The sequence below is a fragment of the Sphaerodactylus townsendi genome, linkage group LG04 (assembly GCF_021028975.2).
Source record: "Sphaerodactylus townsendi isolate TG3544 linkage group LG04, MPM_Stown_v2.3, whole genome shotgun sequence".
Classification (NCBI taxonomy): Eukaryota; Metazoa; Chordata; class Lepidosauria; order Squamata; family Sphaerodactylidae; genus Sphaerodactylus; species Sphaerodactylus townsendi.
The window spans coordinates 9,375,007-9,397,700 of record NC_059428.1 but is presented as its reverse complement, the minus strand read 5'-3'; the positions used below and the strand labels follow the sequence as shown (position 1 = coordinate 9,397,700).

Sequence of the window (22,694 nt, the reverse complement as noted above, 5' to 3'; positions counted from 1 at the left end):
TTTAAAACCCTACACATATCAAAGACGGAATAACCTCTGAGTCCATAAAGACCCTCACCTAGCCTATAACATATAATACTTGTGAGTTAGTTCCATGTATATCACTTGGGCTTGCTTCTCAGTAAGCATCGTTACTTGGAAAGTATCTACATCCAAAATTATCTAAACTGAACTGCTCTCCCTCGCCCAAGAAGACACAGAATAGAATGAAAGAATGAATGGCATGAAGTTACCCCAACGCGCAGGCGCGGTACTCATTCCGGCGCAGGCGCCTTGACACGAACGGCCGGCGGCGGCTCCCCGAGCGCATGCGCAGTACTGCTGGGCCCTCAACGAGGCGGAGGGTGGCGGGTCGTCATGGCGGCGCACCGAGGAAGAAGCGGCGGAGGGGGCTGGTTCCGGGCTTTGGCCGTCGGGGTCACGCTGCTCAAATTGCTCCTCATGCCGACCTAGTAAGGAATCCGGATTCGTTATGGCTCGTCCGACTGTTAGAAGAGGGGGCGGGTTGGCTTCGCCCCGTCTGGTGTAGCCCCGGCTGTTGCCGCTAGAGGGCTCTCCTCCCTGCGCTGTCAGTCGGGCTGTTCCTCCTTGGTGTTGCTCCTCCCTCTGCTCCTCCCACCATTGCTCTCTCTGTCCTGCACGTGTTTGCAAAAACTAATGCATGAAGTTAAATGTGATTTTTACATTTTACAACTTATTATGGAGTTGTCATTTAACGTTTTACAACTCTGTATTGAGCTGTAATTAACAACTCAAAAATCGGGGGAAATTCAGATATATTTTTTCTTGTGGCTTATTAAACACTTCATTTTGAATCTAGCAATATCGCTGATTAAATGTCTTATTAATTAATGTCTTATTAACTGTATTAACTGGCGTGCTGTGTGGTTTCCGGGCTGTATGGCCGTGTTCTAGCAGCATTCTCTCCTGACGTTTCGCCTGCATCTGTGGCTGGCATCTTCAGAGGATCTCAGATGCAGGCGAAACGTCAGGAGAGAATGCTGCTAGAACATGGCCATACAGCCCGGAAACCACACAGCACCCCAGTGATTCCGGCCGTGAGAGCCTTCGACAATACATTGTATTGACTGGCTTTTGACCTGGATAGCCCCAGGCTAGCCTGTCGTCTTCAGATCACAGAAGATAAGGGTTAACCTTGGGAACATAAGAACATAAGAACTAGCCTGCTGGATCAGACCAGAGTCCATCTAGTCCAGCACTCTGCTACTCACAGTGGCCCACCAGGTGCCTTTGGGAGCTCACGAGCAGGAGGTGAAAGCAATGGCCTGCTGCTGCTGTTCCCGAGCACCTGGTCTGCTAAGGCATTTGCAACCTCAGATCAAGGAGGATCAAGATTGGTAGCCAGAGATCGACTTCTCCTCCATAAATCTGTCCAAGCCCTTTTTAAAGCTATCCAGGGAAGTATTTGAATGGGAGATTGCCAAGGAATATTAGGGGTGTCACGGGGAGGCAGGCAAAGGGAAACCACCTCTGATCTCCTCTTGCCTTGAAAATCCCTACAGGATTGCCACAAGCCAAATTGACGTAATGGCACCCAAAAGACCCACCCTCAGTCTCACTGAGAAGTGTGGGCTGCAAACAAACCAATTAATAATAAAAGCAGACGAGATTTAATCCAGCAACATGATTTGAGGGGTTGCCATTTTATTTTTGAAAACATTTAAAAAACGATTGGAGTTGCCATGTAAATGTTTGCTCCGTTAAACGTCAATCAGTTACCGAAGCGCTTTAAAAAAGAAAAAGAAAATTCTTAAAGCCCAATATGATCTAATAATTGGGGGGGGGGGGGGACGTGCAGGAAGTTCTTGGTAGCTTAACTACCAGGCAAAGGTGTGCGCAGAAAACTCACAAAGCTGGTTTCACTTGGCTGAATCCTGGACATAATATATATCTGTGTAGCACGCATGCAGAGAAGCGCCATTCCTCAAATAATTTTTACCAACGCTCTTTGTAGTCTAATGTAGTAGTTTGTGCCCCACTACAATCGGGGAGACTCAGGTTCAAATCTCTGCCAGTAAGTTTCCTGGGTGACCTTGGGCCAGCTAATCCTTCTTAGCCTGACCTACCTTATAGGGTTGCTGTTAGGACAAAATGAAAGCAGGGGACGCAATGTATGCTTCCTTGTACTCCTTGAAGGAAAGGGGGAATTAAAATGTGTAAGATAAATTTCTTTGTGCGTGCACAATGACAATAAAATGCTTATGCTTATAAATGGATGAGGAGAGGGTTTATATTAGATTTCCCAAGATAAATATCAGAGGCAGCATGGTGTAGTGGTTAAGAGCAGGTGGATTCTAATCTGGAGAACCAGGTTTGATTCCCCGCTCCTCCAGCTGAGTGGCAGAGGCTTATCTGGTGAACCAGATGTGTTTCCGTACTCCTACATTCCTGCTGGGTGACCTTGGGCTAGTCCAGTGGTGGTGAACCTATGGCACTCCAGATATTCATGGACTACAATTCCTATCAGCCCCTGCCAGCATGGCAAATTGGCAGGGGCTGATGGGAATTGTAGTCCATGAACATCTGGAGTGCCACAGATTCACCACCACTGGGCTAGTCACAGTTCTTCAGAACTCTCTGAGCCCCACCTGCCTCACAAGGTGTCTGTTGTGGGAAGGGAGCTTGTAAGCCACCTTGAGTCTCCTTACAGGAGAGAAAAGTGGAATATAAATCCAAACTCTTCTCTTCTCCCATGTTAGTTGGGATGGTGGAAAATTGGAAAATAAAAACCTGCAGCAAGTTAGTGGGGATCCTGAGGAATTTTGGAATGAAAATCTGTCCCAGATTAGTGGGGGCCTAGAAAAGTTGAGGATAAAAATCTGGATCAAGTTAACAAGGATCGTGGAGTATTTGGTGCCGGTCAGATCCAAGAGGCGAGCAGTTCGTAAGGTCTGCAGACCGTCTGTCCCTCTTCTGGGCTTCTTGGGGATGCGATGAAAAAGTCTGCACTGCGGGGATCCCGGCAGGAATCCATTAGTTTTAATAATGCAGGAGTTCATCAAGGCATTGCTATTTTCAGGAGAATGGGCATCTTTTCAAGCCATGCTTAGTTTCTGTCGCCATTTTAAAATATAAGGTAGAGGAAGAGCGAACGTGCCAGGAAAGCTTTCTTGGGGTTACAGATTGATTTTTCTCTTTGGCCTAGTTGCAGATTAATGGCTTTATGAGACAGCATCCGCTGTCCATTCCCTCCCCCCTTCCAAAGTATGACCTCAGAGCCAACACGATGTCATGGTTAAGAGTAGCAGACTTTAATCTGGAGGACCAGGTTTGTTTCACCTTTCCTACACATGAAGCCTAGAATCATAGAGTTGGAAGAGTCCCCAAGGGCTATCAAGTCCAACCCCCCTGCCATGCAGGAACATTCAAGCAAAGCACTCCTGACGGATGGCCATCCAGCCTCTGTTGAAAAACCTCCAAAGAAGGAGACTCCACCACACTCCGAGGCAGTGCATTCCACTGTCGAACAGCCCTGACAGTCAGGAAGTTTTTCCTGATTTTTAGGTGGAAACTCTTTTCCTTCACTTTGAACCCATTACTCCTGGTCCTAGGCTCATTCCGCACATGCAGAATAATGCACTTTCAAACTGCTTTCAGTGCTCTTTGAAGCTGTGCGGAATAGCAAAATCCACTTGCAGACAGTTGTGAAAGTGGTTTGAAAACGCATTATTTTGTGTGTGTGGAAGGGGCCCTCGTCTCTGGGGCAGCAGAAAACAAGCTTGCTCCCTCACCAGCATGACATCCCTTCAGATATCTAAATGTGGCTTTCGTGTTAGCTCTTAACCTTCTCTTCACCAAACTAAATATGCCCATCCAAGGCACTGCCCACAGTCAACCTTGGCTTAGCATAAATAAGACTTACTCTCATCCTGGAGAGAAGTGACTAGTGGGGTACCACAGGGTTCTGTCCTGGGCCCAGAGATGTTCAGTATTTTTATCAACAACTTGGGTGATGGAATAGAGGGCATGCTAATCAAATTTGCAGATGACACCAAATTGGGAGGGGAAGCTAATACCCCAGAGGACAGAGTCAGAATTCAAAATGACCTGAACAGATTGGAGAGCTGGGCCAAAATAAACAAAATGAATTTCAACAGAAGAAGAAGAAGAAGAGTTTGGATTTATATCCCCCCTTTCTCTCCTGCAGGAGACTCAAAGGGGCTTACAATCTCCTTGCCCTTCCCCCCTCACAACAAACACCCTGTGAGGTGGGTGGGGCTGAGAGAGCTCAGCTCCGAAAAGCTGTGACTAGCTCAAGGTCACCCAGCTGGCGTGTGGGGGAGTGTTCAGGCTAATCTGAATTCCCCAGATAGGCCTCCACAGCTTAGGTGGCAGAGCTGGGAATCAAACCCGGTTCCTCCAGATTAGATACACGAGCTCTTGACCTCCTACGCCTATACTTAGGCAGAAAAAATTAAACGCACAGATATCGGATGGGTGACACCTGGCTTGACAACACTACGCGCGAAAGGGATCTGGGAGTCTTAGTTGACAAACTATACATGATTCAGCAGTATGATATGGCAGCCAAGAAAGCCAATGCAATTGTGGGATGCATCAGTAAGAGTCTAGTGTCTAGATTGAGGGAAGTAATTGTACCACTCTACTCTGCACTGGTCAGACCTCACCTAGAGTATTGTGTACAGTTCTGGGCACCGCAATTTAAGAAGGATATTGACAAGCTGGAATGGGTCCAGAGGAGGGCAACCAAAATGGTAGGAGGTCTGGAATCCATGCCCTACGGGGAGAGGCTTAGGGAGCTGGGGATGTTTAGTCTGGAGAAGCGAAGGTTAAGGGGGGGACATGATAAATATTTGAAGACCCAAGCAAGGCTGTTAACGTTAGGATGTTTTGGAGGCCACTCATTCATAGGGTCTCCATAAGTTCGAAGTGACTTAATGGCACTTAATGCCCCTTCTTTGTTGCTCTTTACAGCTCCATATGTCATCTGCTGATTGAATATCGGCCAGTCCCCTCCCCGGGGGGGTTAATGCCGGGCATCATCTACCTATTTTAATTGTGGAAGATTACTGCTGCTAGTGTTTTAATGTTTAATTTATTTATTATTTTAATTGAAACTATTTGATGTATTTAAGTGTTTGATTGTTTTGTGAACCGCCCTGAGCCCTTCGGGGGAAGGGCGGTCTATTAAATTGGATGGATGAATGAATGAATGAATAAATGAATGATGATGATGATGATGATGATGATGATGATGATGATGATGATGATGATGATGATGATGATGATGATGATGATGATAGGCCCACACCCAGCTGCAAATTTCTTACCTGTTATCTTTTTGTAGCCGTTCCACAGATTTTGAGGTGCACAGGAACTGGCTGGCCATCACCCATAGCTTACCAGTTTCCCAGTGGTATTATGAGGTAAGTGCCTTGGCGGCGTAGTCGTGGGAGAATTTTGCATGTTTGTTTGTTTGCTTGTTTGTTTGTATTTATTTCATTCCACTTCTAGTCCGCCCTACCCCCGGAGGGCTCAGGGCGGTGTACATGCACATAAAACAGCAAATGCAATAAAACCACTTAATATAACTAATTCAGATCAATGTTTCCTATGTTACTATAGATTACAGTGATGGCGAACCTTCTCGAGACCGAGTGCCCAAATTGCAACCCAAAACCCACTTATTTATCTCAAAGTGCCAACACGGCAATTTAACCTGAATGCTGAGGTTTAGAAAGAATGGTCGGCTCAGAGACACGCATTACTTGGGAGTAAGCTTGGTGGTAGTCAGTGGCTAACCGTGCAACTCTTCCAACAGGTGAATCACGACCCTAAAAGGGTTTACTCAGAAGCAAGCCTCGTTGCCAGCAACCAAGCTTACTTCCAGGTAAAGGATTGCGCTTTAGTTCTTTTCATGAATATCAGTGCGGTTTAACAGCGCTTAACAGGGTTACCTACACTGCTTCCCCAAAACTAGGTCTTAGGTTTAATGCTAATAATCGAGCCCAGCAGCCCAGGCCAGCCTAGATATGTGGGGGGGGGGGGCACTCTGTTTGCACATGCCCACAGAGAGGGCTCTGAGTGCCACCTCTAGCACCCGTGCCATAAATTTGCCACCACTGATATATTAACTGATGGCGACATTCCTACCCTATACCTGCCCACGGGAGACCAGGATGATATGAGGGTCTGGTGGTCACCCCGGCTGGCCAAAAGCCTGGCGGAACAGGTCCGTTTTACAGACCCTGCGGAAGCTCTGCAGATCCCGCAGGGCCCTGGTCTCACCTGGGAGCCTGTTCCACCAGGTAGGGGCCAGGGCTGTAAAAGCCCCGGTCCTTGTCAAGGCCAGCCGGAACTGTTTTGGGCCAGGGATTTCCAGCAGACGCTCCTCTGTAGCCATCGTGTTGCCGTCGTTTAATTGTACGCACCGTGTATCTCATGCGCAGTCCACGATTCTCCTCGTGTCCCCTGCTCAGGTGCTCAACACGGACTAGCCACGTTCTTCCATATCCTCCATGGACGTGCTCGTGACCTTGTGAACAAATACCTTCCCGTTGGTCACCTTTTGCTTCACTTTTATCCTCCCTTTCTCGCCAGTGGATTGTCACGCAGACGCCATTTTAAGCTGCCGAATTCTGTCTGTTTTTATTTTTTAGTGCCCCGACTGTTGACAGTTGAAAAGGCCTCCCCAAAATTTATTTATATATTTATTTGGATTTATATCCTGCCCTATCCCCGAAGGGCTCAGGGCGGGTTACAATGCAATTTAGAGAGCCAGCGTGGTGTAGTGGTTAAGAGCAGGTGGATTCTAATCTGGAGAACTGGGTTTGATTCCCCGTTCCTCCGCCTGAGTGGCAGAGGCTTATTTGGGGAACCAGATGTGTTTCCACACTCCTACATTCCTGCTGGGTGACCTTGGGCTAGTCACAGTTCTTTGGGAACTCTCTCAGCCCCACCTACCTCACAGGGTGTCTGTTGTGGGGAGAGGAAGGGAAAGGAGCTTGTAAACCAACTTGAGTCTCCTTACAAGGGAGAAAGGTGGAGTATAAATCCAAACTCTTCTTCCACTTCTTAAAAACATTCAATAAACTTTAAAATAGAAATCCCAATATAAGTAATTAAAACCAGTTTACCAAATTTTTCACTCGTGCTTTTCTTTCCAACTCAGGCAACTTCCCAGTGGACGCTGGACTACCCTCCTTTCTTCGCTTGGTTCGAGTACGCGCTTTCGCACGTTGCCAAACACTTTGACCGGGAGATGCTGGCGATCCAGAACCTCAACTATTCCAGCCACGCGACCGTTTTGTTCCAGAGGCTTTCCGTCATCTGCACAGATGTCCTCTTCATCTATGCAGCTCGTGAGTAAGTTCTTGGTGAGCTCACTTGGGGAGGGCTGACTGTCTCAGGAGTGGTCGGCATCTGAAAGGAATTCAGTTCCCAACTCTCTGCACTTATGGAGGACGCGGCAGGCAGGTCGCTTTACTGGTCTGTTTGTGAAAGGGATTGATGTAGAGATGGAGCTATTGGGGGGGGGGATGCATTGCACTGGCCGTGTGCCTAGGGGGTGGAAAATCACACACACACACCCCACGGGGCCCCCTCCCCCCCACACTTATCTTAGTGAAACAGTGCAGGCTGGAGAATTGGCCTGTTCCCTTCAGGCTGGAAATAGCCTGCTGGGAACTTCCCTTTCCAGGAGACCTTGCGAGCCCCAAGGTCTCATGGGAAGTGTAGTTCCCACCAGGCTGTTTTCAGGTTGAAGGAAACAGGCCTGTGGTGGCGAACCTTTGGCACTCCAGATGTTATGGACTACAATTCCCATCAGCCCCTGCCAATCGGCCATGCTGATGGGAATAGTAGTCCATAACATCTGGAGTGCCAAAGGTTCACCACCACTGGAACAGGCCAATTCTCCAGCCTGCACTGTTTCACTAAGGTAAGTGTGTGTGGGTGGGCGGTGGGGGGGGGGCAGTGCACCATGGATGATGGGGTCACACTGTGCTTTGCGTGCAGAAAGTCCCGGCACCTCCAGCTAGAACAGACTTGAGTATTGTCTGAGAAAGACCTCCACCTGAGACTGTAGAGGATTTGCTACTTCCACAAGCCAGTGAGATGTAACAGCAGATCGTTTGCAAGGCACTCCTGAGCAGACGTTAATCCCAGTCAGCTTAGAAGAGTGTAATTATGCTTAGGAACACATTGTTCGTTAGTACGATACTCTGTCCCGCATAAAGATCTAAGCGTGGTCAGCGGTGTTGTGGCAGGAGAGAGAGTGGTGTGCTTCCGGCGTTAAAAATAGTCCCTTGATGTTTGGGGCAGGGGGAGGATTGGAAGGGGCTTGGGGGGAGGAGCCTGACAACTTAATTGGAAGGGAGTCTCTTACAATTGGGCTGGGATTTTTCGGCTTCTGCCTACGTTAGGAGACCTTTTTCCTCCTTCAGCGAAAAGGCTAGAATGTGCCCTTCCGTCTTCAGCCGGGAACTGAAGTGGCACCGGCCAACTACTTCCCAAACCATCCCCCGGCTGTTCGTGCATCTGGTTTCATGCCCGATATGCTACTTAGCATGATGGGTTTGTTGTTGTTGATGTTGATGATGATGGTATCTAAATGAACAAGATGAGACTGCTAGACCAGGGGTCTGCAACGTGCGGCTCTTTAGATGTTCATGGACTACAATTCCCATTTGGCCATGCTGGCAGGGGCTGATGGGATTTGTAGTCCGTGAACATCTGGAGAGCTGCACGTTTCAGGCCCCTGTGCTAGACTCTTCAGTCTCTTAATTTCTCTTCTCCACAGGTGCTGTAAGTGTGTCAATGGAAAGCAAGCGGGGAAGGAGACCCTGGAGAGCCCCCCCTTTGTTCTGGCTGTGCTTCTCCTGTGGAACTTCGGCCTCTTGATAGTGGATCGTATCCTTCCAGATTAGCTGCCGAAAGAGAGCAAGGCAGACGGACCAAACTGAAACGCAAAAGATAATTGCTTACCAAATTTGAAAATCAAATGAATTTGTTGGCAGTCAGGGCCGTCAGATCTCAGAAGCCAAGCAGGATCGGTCCTGGGAAGTACTTGGATGTGAGATGAGCAAGTCAACGCAAGAGATGATGAAGAAGAAGAGTTTGGATTTATATTCCCCCTTTCTCCTGTAAGGAGACTCAAAGGGGCTTACAATCTCCTCCCCCCCCCCCCAATAAACACCCTGTGGGGTGGGTGGGGTTGAGAGAGCTCAGAAGAACTCAGAAGACTAGCCCAAGGTCACCCAGCTGGCATGTGTTGGAGTGCACAAGCTAATCTGGTTCACCAGAAAAGCCGCCACAGCTCAAGTGGCAGAGCGGGGAATCAAACCCGGTTCTCCAGATTAGAGCGGACCTGCTCTTCACCACTACACCATGCTGGCTCTCTGAGGCAGGCAATGGCAAGCCACTTCCGCTCATGTCTTGTGTTGACATGAAGGGCCCAGTCTCATTAGTTCTCAGAAGCTAAACAGGTGATATATGGGAGACCAGCAAACAAGTCCAGGCTCTGCTGCTCAGAATAGCAAACCTTCTGTGTTCATCTTTTGCCTCGAAAACCCTGCAGGGTCACTGCACACCGGCTGCAAAACGACGGCACTTTTCACCACCGAATTTAGTAACGCAGCGTTCAGTGAATGATGTTAAGAGTGCTGCTTTGGTCGACGTCCCTTTTGATTTCGACATCCCCAAACTTTCAGAAGCTTTCCTTGACTCTGGCGCAGATATTCACTTCCAGTACAACGGCTTCCTGTTCGGGTTGATGCTCCTTTCCATTGCCCGACTCTTCCAGGTAAGACGAAGAGGTAAAGTTGGGAAGGTCTGTAGCTTTGGTGCTGGAGCGCACCCTCTGCGAGCCATGAGTCCCAGATGCAGTCAAAGCCATCTCCGGTTAAAAAGGGTCTTGGGTGGTGGTGCTAGGGAGGAGTCTGTGCCTACAGCCTTAGGTAGCTACTGCCAGTCACGACCAACAATGATAGCTTAGACCAGGGAAGGCCAAACTGCGACTCTTGAAAATGGCCTGCTGGGACCTACACTTCCCAGGAGACCTTGTGAGCCCCAAGGTCTCATGGGAAGTGTAGTTCCCACCAGGCTGTTTTCAGCTATTTGCAGCATAATGTACAGCTTGTGGCCAGGGAAGTGGTTCTCGCCCTCAACCTACTCCCAAGTCTGTGTGTCTCTATTTTCATTTTTTGTCTGTGGCCTGTGCTTTGCACAGGTCTCTTCCAGGGACACGGCCCAGTTGATGGGACAGTCAGGAGGGCCTCTCTGGGCGATCATAGTACCCAGGCAGGAACATGTGGGGGGAAGATAGTCCTTCACATGCCCCATTCCTGAGCCATGTAGGGCTTTAAAGGTCAAAGCTTACACCTTGAATGGTGTTAAATGGCCCAAGGAGCAGCAGTGGCGTATGGGGTTAAGAGCTCATGTATCTAATCTGGAGGAACCGGGTTTGATTCCCAGCTCTGCCGCCTGAGCTGTGGAGGCTTATCTGGGGAATTCAGATTAGCCTGTACACTCCCACACACGCCAGCTGGGTGACCTTGGGCTAGTCACAGCTTCTCGGAGCTCTCTCAGCCCCACCTACCTCACAGGGTGTTTGTTGTGAGGGGGGAAGGGCAAGGAGATTGTAAGCCCCTTTGAGTCTCCTGCAGGAGAGAAAGGGGGGACATAAATCCAAACTCTTCTTCTTCTTCTTCTTCTTCTTCAAATGCCTGATTCCGTCTCAGAGAATCATGAGAGTTGGAAGGGGTCACACAGGCCATCCAGTCCAACCCCCGCTCAGTGCAGGGTCCTTGCGGTTTGATATTTGTTCCTTTGGCACGATGACGTATTCTCTCTCCCTTCCCTTTTAGAAAAGGCATTTAGAAGGAGCTTTCCTCTTTGCCGTCCTGCTGCATTTCAAACACATCTATCTCTACGTAGCTCCAGCTTACGGTGTGTTCCTGCTGCGATCCTACTGTTTCACTGCAAATAATCCAGGTAGGTTGCTGATGACTTGAGGGTTTTGGTCCTCGGTGGTTGGGGAAAAGCTGTCCCTGTGTGGTAGAAGTTGATGGGGAAAATAAGAGTCCCTGGCTGGGACAGATCCGGAATGCCCCCCTGACCCAGGTGTGCCCTCGAGCCCCAAATGATTCTGCTCAGGGGAGGGGAGCTGCCATTCCTGACAGTCTGTTCCTTCCAGGTTCTTGGCCAAAGTAGGAGGGAGGGTGTAGGAATGACGGTATCTATGGTGGGAGACATAATGCTTTGCCTGCTTTAACGTTTTCAGTTCTGACAATATGTCAATAGCTTTTCCCTGCTTGTAATCAATACATTAGAATTCTACTCTCACCATTTATTGGACAAGTCTGGGGTTAATGGTACTTCCACAGCAACAACCACGCTTATGTTTTCTCCAGATGGATCCGTGCGGTGGCGCAGTTTCAGCTTCCTTCGCTTCGCTGCCTTGGGGCTGATTGTTGGTCTGGTTTCCGCCCTCTCTTTGGGACCGTTCATCATTCGGGTAAGAATCTCAGTCCACCCTGGGTAAGCATTTCTGTGGATAAGCGTGGAGAAAATTGCTTACACCGAGAGCCCTCTGGGCTCCATGGGGCCTGTTGCTAGGTTTACCGCTGCCCGCTGGCTTTCTTGGGGACAAAATCAAAACGGTCTTGAATGAAAAGATAGAACATACAGGAAGTGTCTGCTCTCTTCCTGGTGGTGGCCTGGTTAGCAAAACTCTGAGATCATCCCAGGCATACGGGCCGCAGCACCGCAACGTGGCTTGGGTGTAGAAACAGACTTTCTTTCTTTTTTTTTAAATACCTTATTAAATTAAAACATGGAAAGTTTCCAGATGTAAAGGAAACAAAGTTTACAATATCTTACATAGCTTCAATTAATTAACAAAAAAGAAAAATTTATAAAAAGGTTATTGATATAACCCCAGCTTTAAATAAACACGTAAATATTTTTCAAATATTGTCTTCTATCCTCATCTTGAGAAGACTTCGTCAGCGAACCCTATACTATTCTATTACTTTTTATCTATTACTCAAAGAAAATAAAATCTTTAAAAAAAATTTTGATAGGAAGAACAGGTTGGTCATTAATATTTTAAACGTTGTTTGGTATGTTCTATCCTACTGATTAACACCACATGTTACTCTTGTCTTTCTGTTCTACCTTGTCTTAAACAACTATAACAGACTTTCTTGTCTTTATTTATATTCCACCTTTCTTGCCGACAGAACCCAAAACCGCTAACTTTGCTCATTTCTCCACTGTTTCGTCCCGACAACAACCCTGTGATAGGTGAGGCCGAGAGTGTGTGGCCAGCTCGAGGTCATCCAGTGAACACCCATGGCCAAGTGGGGGTTCAAATCCCCAGATCCTAGTCTTAAGCATCATACGATGCTGACTCTCTGAAACAGTTTTGGAAGCCTCTTCTTGGGGCCGCACAAGTCCACAAGCTCTCCCTTTTGTCTGGAACCGAAGAGCATTTCCAAACAGATTCTAGCGTTCTGACTGTTCTGAAGTCTGCGTTTCTGCAGCACAGACAACTCAAGCCTTTTAGCCCCCCTGTGTGATCTGTCTTAGCCTAATGGAAATTGTTCCTCATACACAGCATATCCTCTAACTTCAGAATATACGGGCAATATTAAAGTCTGTTGCGGAGGAAGTGGAATAATTTTACCACGAAACGGACAACAGTGGCAAACTCATCCCCACATAAGAACATAAGAACAAGCCAGCTGGATCAAACCAGAGTCCATCTAGTCCAGCTCTCTGCTACTCGCAGTGGCCCACCAGGTGCCTTTGGGAGCTCACATGCAGGAGGTGAACGCAATGGCCTTCTGCGGCTGTTGCTCCCGAGCACCTGGACTGTTAAGGCATTTGCAATCTGAGATCAAGGAGGATCAAGATTGGTAGCCATAAATCGACTTCTCCTCCATAAATCTGTCCAAGCCCCTTTTAAAGCTATCCAGGTTAGTGGCCATCACCACCTCCCTGTGGGCAGCGCATATTCCAAACACCAATCACACGTTGCGTGAAGAAGTGTTTCCTTTTATTAGTCCTAATTCTTCCCCCCAGCATTTTCAATGGATGCCCGCTGGTTCTAGTATTGTGAGAAAGAGAGAAAAAGTTCTCTCTCCACATTTTCTACCCCATGCATAATTTTATAGACTTCAATCATATCCCCCCTCAGACGTCTCCTCTCCAAACTAAAAAAAAGGAGACTCCAAAGCGCTGCAGCTTTCCCTCTCCTCATAGGAGGAAGCGTGCCTCCAGTCCACCTCAATCATCCTTGTTGCCCTTCTCTGCACTTTTTCTATCTCCTCCAATATCCTTTTTGAGATGCGGCGACCAGAACTGAACACAGTACTCCAAGTGCGGTCGCACCACTGCTTTATATAAGGGCATGACAGCCTTTGCAGTTTTATTATCAATTCCTTTCCTAATGATCCCCAGCATAGAGTTTGCCCTTTTCACAGCTGCCATGCATTGAGTTGACATTCCCATGGAACTATCAACTAAGAGGCCTAAATCCCTTTCCTGGTCTGTGACTGATAGCACTGACCCCTGTTGCTTGTATGTGAAGGTTGGATTTTTTGCCCCTATGTGCATCACTGTTGCGGAGGAAGTGGAATAATTTTACCACACAATGGACAACAATGGCAAACTCATCCCACATTTGAATTCTTTTCACCGTTTCTTTATTGATTTTGCTTATTGATTTTTCAAATGTATATCCTGCCCTTTCCCCACAGGGCTTAGGGTGTGTTACAACCTCAAACCAATATACAACCCTTAAAGCATTTAAAAACATACGTAGCAGTGCAATATTAAAAACGATGTCATTTCAGTGCCAAGACAGATGATAAAAACAAATGGCAACAGAACTTTATTGTCATCCTAGGTATTCTGGCTGTTTTTCAGTCTGTTCTAAGATGTTTGCGCTTATTGTGTCACACCCCGGAAAGCTGTGGAGAGGAACTGTGGCTCAGTGGCAGAGCATTTATTTGCTGCACAGAAAATCCCAGGGTCAAGCTGGTCCCACACAGTTAAAAAGGACCAGGCGGGACATGGCCTGAAAGAACCTCTGTCTGAAACCCTGGGGAGCCATTTGCCGGGCTAAGCAGACAAGACCGTCCTTGATGGATTGGTGCTCTAATTCAGTATAACGTGTCTTCGAGTGTTCACGTGATTGCATAGATTTTGTTTTATTTCAATAACTTTAGTCTCCTGTGTTTGGGGTCCCTTTACCATCTATGGGACCCTCCCCCCCCCCTTTGGGAGGGTTTTAATAAAGGTTTTATTGCTGACGCTGTTTTACTATGCTGACCGCTGTGTTTATTTTAATGGGTTTTTAATTGTATGCTGTATAATTATGCTGTTCACCGCCCAGAGCCCTTTGGGGGGTAGGGCGGTATATAAAACTCAATGATTGATAGATAGATAGATAGATAGATAGATAGATAGATAGATAGATAGATAGATAGATAGATAGATAGATAGAAAGAAAGAAAGAAAGAAAGAAAGAAAGAAAGAAAGAAAGAAAGAAAGAAAGAAAGAAAGAAAGAAAGAAAGAAAGAAAGACCCTTTTTTTGGGAACTGGTTTGTGGTGGGTTTTCCGGGCTGTGTGGCCGTGGTCTGGTGGATCTTGTTCCTAACGTTTCGCCTGCATCTGTGGCTGGCATCTTCAGAGGTGTATCACAGAGAGAAGTCTGTTCTTTCAGTGTGTAACAGATTTCTCTCTGTGATACACCTCTGAAGATGCCAGCCACAGATGCAGGCGAAACGTTAGGAACAAGATCTACCAGACAACGGCCACGCAGCCCGTAAAACCCACCACAACCAGTTGAATCCAGCCGTGAAAGCCTTCGACAATACCTTTGTGGGAAGGTTGACTCTTCTCTTGTCGTTCCTCTAGGGACAGCTTCCTCAAGTCTTCTCCCACCTCTTCCCTTTCAAAAGAGGCCTCTGCCATGCCTACTGGGCTCCTAACTTCTGGGCACTGTACAGCGCTTTGGACAAAGCACTCTCAATTATAGGTACAGTATATCAATTCCTATATGTCCAAGGGGTTTGGGGGGGGAGTGCATTTGTTTAGAACAGGGGTTGGCAACCCGCGGCTCCGGAGCCGCATGCGGCTCTTTCGTCCTTGTACTGCTGCTCCCTCGTCTGGCACCTGGGAAGGAGAGGAAAGGACGCCGGAGGGAGGAAGGAAGGAGGGGGCAGGGAAGGAGGCTTGGGCGGGATAGACAGCAGCAGCGCAACGACGGCAAGTTGCACTTGGGACGTGGCGAGCACGCCTCCTTCCCCTGCCTCCCTCCCTCCCTCCCTCCCTCCCTCCCTCCCTCCCTCCCTCCCTCCTTCCCTCATCTGGCGCTTGCTGTCACCTGCCCGGCTGGGGGCGTCCTCCATAAGTGCAGCCGCTCCTGCAACTTACTCTGTCCGTCAGCTTGCATGGCTGGCTTGCAGGCTGAAGGCGGATCTTGGGGAGGCGTGGCCACGCCCCCATGGCTCTTTGGGTGTTAAAGGTCGCCGCCCCCTGGTTTAGAACATGTATACCCTGCCTCTCTGGATACCTGCTCACTCTGATTAACAAAAAAAGAGAAGTTAAACATTAAATAATGCATGTTGAAAACTACTGATCACTGAAACAGTTACAAAAATAATTGGTGTTTGAATCAGGTACTGTCATCAGTAGGAGAGAAGAGTTTGGATTTTTACCTGCTTTTCTTAACCTTCAAGGAGTGTCAGAGTGGCTTCCAAACTCCTTCCCTTCCTCTTCCCACCACCTTGTGAGGCAGGTAGGGCTGAGAGTGTGACTGGGCCAAGAGAACTGTGACTGGGCCAAGGTCTCTCAGCAGGCTTCATGTGTCGGAGCAGGGAAACAAACCTGATTCTCCAGATTAGAGTCTACTGTTGATACGGAGGAGTGGGGAAACAAACCTAATTAACCAGATAAGAGTCTGCCACTCTTAACTATTACATCGAGCTGGTGTAGAAGGAAAGCAGTCATCTTTGAACCTAAGCTTTTTTATTGTTGGAACTAATGGTTGGGCTTCTTTCCAAGTATGTTTGTTTAGGGTTTTTGCGCATGTGTCTCTCTGTGTGCCTTTTCTCACAACTTTGGATTTTGCAGGTCTGAAATACAAATTCCTGGACCCTGCAAAGATGCCCAGGGCTTCCATGACGGGGGGACTTGTCCAAGAATTCCAGCACACGGTCCTTCCATCTGTGACTCCGCTGGCAACCTTGGTGTGCACGGCCATCTCCATACTGGTACATCCAAACCCCTGTAGCTTTGAGGCGTATTTTATCTGCTGTGGGCTAGAGTTTGATCAGGGTTGGGCTGTGGCTCAGTGGTAGGGCATCTGCTCAGCATGCAAGGGGTCCCAAGTTCAGTTCCCAACAGCCCAAGTTAATTAGGTGATGCAAAAGGCCTGATCCTCAGACCTGGGCAGCAGCTGCCAGTAAGAGTAGACAGTACTTACCTAAGTAGGGCTGTGCTGTTACACCTCTCTCAAAGAAGTCTTTATTTACGGCCGGGGAACACTGGCAACGGCCTTCAAGTTTTCTGGGCCCACAGCTCTGTCTCACTCCCGGTTTGCATAACAGAAATACAGTGCTTTGTTGGTGGAAGGAATGAATGAATATTGAGCTATGAATGAATGAATGAATGAATGAATGAATGAATGAATGAATGAATGAATGAATGAATGAATGAATGAATGAATGAATGAATGAATGAATGAATAGGAGTTTCAGATGAAGGAAGGAAGGAAGGAAGGAAGGAAGGAAGGAAGGAAGGAAGGAAGGAAGGAAGGAAGGAAGGAAGGAAGGAATAGGAGTTTCGAATGAATGAACGAATGAACGAATACAGACAGACAGACAGACAGACAGACAGACAGACAGACAGACAGACAGACAGACAGAGTGTTGTGGACGGATGGTCGGATGGATGAATGAATGAATATGCCACTTGAGATGAATAAATATGGAGCTTTGGTTGAATGAATGATGAATGAATATGGAGCTTCAGTTAATTAATATGGTGCTTCGGGTGAATGAATTATGAATACAGTGCTTTAGATGAATGAATTTGGAGCTGTGGTTGAATGAATGAATGAATGAATGAATGAATGAATGAATGAATGAATGAATGAATGAATGAATGAATGAATGAATGAATGAATGAATGAATGAATACGGAGCTTTGGTTGAATGATAAGTTCGCACACTTGATGCCGAAATTGCCACTGAAGCTTTGTTTCTACCTGTTGTTTCTAGCCTTCTGTTTTCTGTCTTTGGTTTAAACCCCAAGGGCCCAGAGGATTCCTACAGTGCTTGGTTCTCTGTGCGCTGAGCTCCTTCATGTTCGGGTGGCACGTGCACGAGAAAGCGGTCCTCCTCGCCATCCTCCCTCTGAGGTAAGTAAGGTGCCCCCTGACCGCCTGTCTCATCCCTTTCTAGGATGTAGCTAGGCAATTGGCTCACGCCCAGCCTTGAATCTGACCATGAACTTTAGCAAAGAATCGTCACAACGTCTATAGAATGTCTAAAGTTCTGTATTTTTGGCTGCGCTGAACTAGCCTGTGGATTTGCCGCCAGTGCTTGTGATGGGCTCAGCACATAATTGGTGTTTGAATTAGGTGCTTTCGTCAGTAGAAGAGAAGAGTTTGGATTTTTACCTGCTTGGGCTAGTCACAGTTCTTCGGAGCTCTCTCAGACCCACCCACCTCACAGGGTGTTTGTTGGAGGGGGGGGAGGAGTCTCCTTACAGGAGAAAAAGGCGGGATATAAATCCAAACTCCTCCTCTTCCTCCTCCTCCTGCTCCTCCCCCTGCTCCTCCTCCTCCTTCTTCTTTGGAGGTTTCTAAGCAGAAGCTAGATGGCCATCTGGCAGCAAGGCTGTTTCTGTGAACTTGGGCAGATCACGAGAGGGAGGACAGGAAAAGATGAGCCGGTTCTCGCCTCTAGCGGCCCTTTCTGACATGGCCAGGGGAATGCCAGTTGCCACTTTGGGATCAGGATGGAGTTTTCCTCCCGGCCAGATTGGCCAGGGATTTTGAAGGGGGGGGGGTTGTTTTGTTTTCTCTGAGCATAAGAACGTAAGAACTAGCCTGCTGGAACAGACCAGAGTCCATCTAGTCCAGCTCTCTGCTACTCACAGTGGCCCACCAGGTGCCTTTGGGAGCTCACATGCAGGAGGTGAACGCAACGGCCTTCTGCGGCTGTTGCTCCCGATCACCTGGTCTGTTAAGGCATTTGCAATCTCAGATCAAGGAGGATCAAGATTGGTAGCCATAAATCGACTTCTCCTCCATAAATCTGTCCAAGCCCCTTTGAAAGCTATCCAGGTTAGTGGCCATCACCACCTCCTGTGGCAGCATATTCCAAACACCAATCACGCGTTGCGTGAAGAAGTGTTTGGTGTTTGGAATATGCTGAGTTCACTCAGAATAGTGCAATACAAAAACGTTCATAACATTGCCGGCGGATCCCTTTTCCTTAAGAAATCGGCTATAGCTGCTTTAAAAATAACATAAGTAAATGGCCTGTTCTGCATTTCAGCTTGCTGTCTGTGGAGAGATCGAGAGATGCCGGCATCTACCTGATTCTGGCTACTACTGGGCACCTTTCCCTCTTCCCCCTGCTGTTCACTGTACCAGGTGAGCCCTCTCTGTTCTCTTTCCTCTTTTTCACCCAAGCCTTCTCTTTCTCTAACGTGCATGCGATACCGGAATTTTATTCCAGAGGCCATATTTCTTTTTGACGAGGTGTAGATGTCCCCATGCATTCACTGTTAAGGAGCATTATCTGATGAGCTGGATTCGGGTCATGACTGAAGAAGCAAGAATGTGGCTCAGGGGGGTCTCTGCCACTTGAGCTGTGGAGGCTTATCTGGTGAACCAGATCAGCTTGTCCACTCCAACACATGCCAGCTGGGTGACCTTGGGCTAGTCACAGTTCTTTGGAGCAGTTTCAGCCCCACCTACCTCACAGGGTGTTTGTTGTGGCTGGGGGGAGGGAGGAGTTGGTAAGAAGAAGAAGAGTTTGGATTTATATCCCCCCTTTCTCTCCTGCAGGAGACTCAAAGGGGCTTACAATCTCCTTGCCCTTCCCCCCTCAAAACAAACACCCTGTGAAATGGGTGGAGCTGAGAGAGCTCCGAGAAGCTGTGACTAGCCCAAGGTCACCCAAGCTGGCATGTGTGGGAGTGTACAGGCTAATCTGAATTCCCCAGATAAGCCTCCACAGCCCAGGCGGCAGAGCTGGGAATCAAACCTGGTTCCTCCAGATTAGATACAGGAGCTCTTAACCTCCTACGCCACTGCTGCTCCTGTGAGTCGCCTTACAGGAGATACATATAAGCCCCTTTGAGTCACCTTACAGGAGATATATAAATCCAACTCTTCTTCTTCTACTTCTTCTCCTAAACGCTAAATAAAAATGTCAAATATTAGCCTGCTAACCTGATCCACATTTGCATTTCAGAGCTGCCAATTAAAATCCTCCTCATGCTCCTGTTCACAGTATATAGCTTCTCCTCGCTGAAGGCCGTCTTCAGGTAAGAACTGAAAACAGTTGCTGTACAAGGAAAGACATTTGTTTTCCTTCCTAGATCTCTAGGAAGACCAGCCTGATGCTGGACCGGATACCAGTGGTGTGGTGGTTAACAGCAGGTGGACTCTAATCTGGAGAACTGGGTTTGATTCTCCACTCCTCCACATGAGTGACAGAGGCTTATCTGGTAAACTGGATTTGGTTCCCCACTCCTCCACATGAAGCCTGTTGGGTGACCTTGGCCAAGTCCCAGTTCTCTCAAACCTCTCTCAGCCCCACCTGCCTCACAAGGTGCCTCTCATGGGGAGAGGAAGGGGAAGAGTTTGTCAGCCGCCTTGAGACTCCTTACAGGAGAGAAAGCCAGGGTAGAAAAAGGAGAAAAAGTCCTCATTGGGCGATTCCCCACTGCAGGACCTAGGTTCGACACGGTTCCTTTCACTGGTACTGACCTAGGGTCGACTCTTGTCACTCCCCACAGCAATTGAGTTCAACTTGAACCGAGCTCAGAGGGCAGGATCATCTTCGGGACCTCTTTCGTTCCTCGTTCCCGATTGGCTCTTGTTTTACGGCGGGAAACATGAGCGTGCGTCCTTTTTTTTTAGTTTTTATACGTCGCAGCTACGTAGAATTGGCGCCAAAATGTCGCATCATCATAGCTTTGAAAATAGCAGTTAACATAAAAAGGGCGCGCTCTTCCTGCCACGCCTCTGCGCATGCCCAAAACACAGCTCTTGATTGGCTAAACAGGAGAGTCGCCACGGACGATTTCCCGCTGTCTATCTTCCAACTGAATTCGACCTAGGTTTGGGGAAAAAGCTGTACCTCAGAACTGGAATCAGAAATTCCAGTTCTGAGGGGGCAGAACTGAAACCAACCCAGGTCGAACTCAGCAGCAGTGGGGAGTTGCTGGGACAAACCTAGGTTGACTCTGCCAGTGGGGAATCACTTATTGTCAACTTTCTTCAACCCCTCCCTCCAGAGCCGACTATTAAATCCTTCTCTCTCCTCCCTTCACAGGAAAGAAAACCCTCTCCTTAACTGGCTGGAAACCATCTACCTTGTTGGGCTGATCCCTCTGGAAATCTTCTGCGAAATGGTATTCCCTTTCACCTCCTGGACACTCAAGTTCCCCTTCCTCCCTTTACTGCTGACCTCCGTCTATTGCGCTCTCGGAATCACGTATGCGTGGATCAAATTATACATCTCCATCTTTACGGGACCGCCAGCCACCAGGCAAAAAGGGGACTGAGGAAGAGCCGAGGCCTTGGGGGATCCTCCCGGCAGTCAACCGGCAACAAGCAGCGGCTTCTTCACAGAGATCGGGCCACGTACTCCTCCACCGCCTCCCATTCCAGAAACGGTTCTCGTTTCACGAGGGCCCCTGGACCAAGGCGACAGGAAACCCTTTCAAACCAGCAAATGCCGATTCCAGGTGGAGAAGACCGAGCGGCCGAGAGCTCCTGTTTACAAATCGACTTTAATTAGGACGTCCTTCCTGCACGGAGCCTCCTTTTTGACCTTCAGGATTACGCGGCAGCAAATACCAGTTGCCTTTAAGGGTCCAGACTGGCTTTTAATTGCTAAATGCTAAAAAAAGTCCACGTTCTCTGGCGGAGGACACAATTGCGATCATGCATTTTGAAAATGTGAATAAAGCATTCACTCTTTTTTTATGCAAGCGAGTTGTATGTAAGGTGGTCAGTGTGCAAGCATAATGTGATATTTTATATCTGTTTGGACAGTTGTGGAATGGATAGTTTCCAGATGCGTAGCCACAGTAGTGAGTCTAGTGGTGCCTTGGAGGACAGCAACACTCGCCCCCCTCCACACAACTATGCTTTTGTGAGTCTCTTCACTTTGTCACATGCGCCACAAACCAAAGGGGGATTGAGCAGGCGTGAGTCAACATATGATATTTCAGGGCAGAGAAAAGCCCTAAGCCAGTGGTGGCGAACCTATGGCACGGGTGCCAGAGGTGGCACTCAGAGCCCTCTCTGTGGGCACGCGTGCACAGAGTTCGCCATGTGATAATAGTGTAATTATTTCAGGGAGATTATTAGCATTAAACCTGAGACCTAGTTTTGGGGAAGTAGTGTAGGTAACCCTGTTAAGCTCTGTTAAACCCCACTGATTTTCATGGGAAGAATTAAAGCACAATCCTTTACCTGGGAGTAAGCTAGGTTGCTGGCAATGGGGCTTGCTTCTGAGTAAACCCTCCTAGGGTCGTGATTCACCCATTCGAAACGTTCCACAGTTGCTTCAAAGCAAAGCCACCGACTACCACCACTCCCAAGTAACGTGCGCCTTGGAGCTAACCGTTTTTTCTATACTAAAACCTCAGTATTCAGGTTAAATTGCCATGTTGGCACTTTGCGATAAATAAGTGGGTTTTGGGTTGCAGCTTGAGCACTTGGTCTCAAAAAGGTTTGCCATCACTGCCCTAAGCCCTAAACCAGCGTGGTGTAGTGGTTAAGAGCAGGTAGATTCTAAACTGGAGAACCGGGTTTGATTCCCCACTCCTCCACCTGGCAGAGGCTTATCTGGTGAACCAGATGTGTTTCCACACTCCTACATTCCTGCTGGGTGACCCTGGACTAGTCCCAGTTCTTCAGAACTCTCTTGGCCCCACCCATCTCACAAGGTGTCTGCTGTGGGGAGAGGAAGGGAAAGGAGCTTGTCAGCCACCTTGAGTCTCCTTACAGGAGGGGAAGGTGGGGTATAAATGCAAACACTCTTTCTCTTCTTCTAAAGTGTTTGCCAGACTGAGGGGAAAAGAAGAGAATTTTTGGAATGTATTTGGAATGTGTCCTGACTGTGACATGGGGCATTTGGAGGTTTTTCCCAGCAAGGCAGATATTAGGGCACAGGGAAAGGTATGCCGGGAACAGAGTTTCTTGCTAAGGTCTTGACCAAAATTGGAACTTTTCTCCCAGCATATTCTAAAGAAGACTTGAAGGTCCATTCATGTGTTTCCCAGCATCTGGATTTGCTTGGAAAGGCAGACCTTTCTTACTAGCAGAAGCTGCATGTCCAGTCGACCTGGATAACAGCGTGGGGGTTACAACAGGGGTCAGCATTACTGCTGGAGAAGCCGAGTCAAACGCTGCAGCAAAAAAAAGAGAAAACCCTTGTTCCGATTTCGC

At 48.1% G+C, this 22,694-nt stretch overlaps 1 protein-coding gene across 1 annotated transcript; it reads left to right on the top strand.

Moving 5' to 3' along the window:
- Nucleotides 1–326: 326 nt before the first annotated feature.
- ALG8 (ALG8 alpha-1,3-glucosyltransferase) lies at nucleotides 327–21,223 on the top strand. The gene is made up of 13 exons (XM_048494612.1): nucleotides 327–452; nucleotides 5,330–5,408; nucleotides 7,154–7,347; nucleotides 8,783–8,892; nucleotides 9,717–9,784; nucleotides 10,848–10,974; nucleotides 11,394–11,497; nucleotides 14,909–15,029; nucleotides 16,127–16,266; nucleotides 17,275–17,414; nucleotides 18,559–18,656; nucleotides 19,483–19,555; nucleotides 20,569–21,223. Exons 1-13 carry the CDS (start codon nucleotides 358–360, stop codon nucleotides 20,798–20,800), a joined length of 1,581 nt encoding a protein of 526 aa, XP_048350569.1. The 5' UTR covers nucleotides 327–357; the 3' UTR covers nucleotides 20,801–21,223.
- Nucleotides 21,224–22,694: the final 1,471 nt, after the last annotated feature.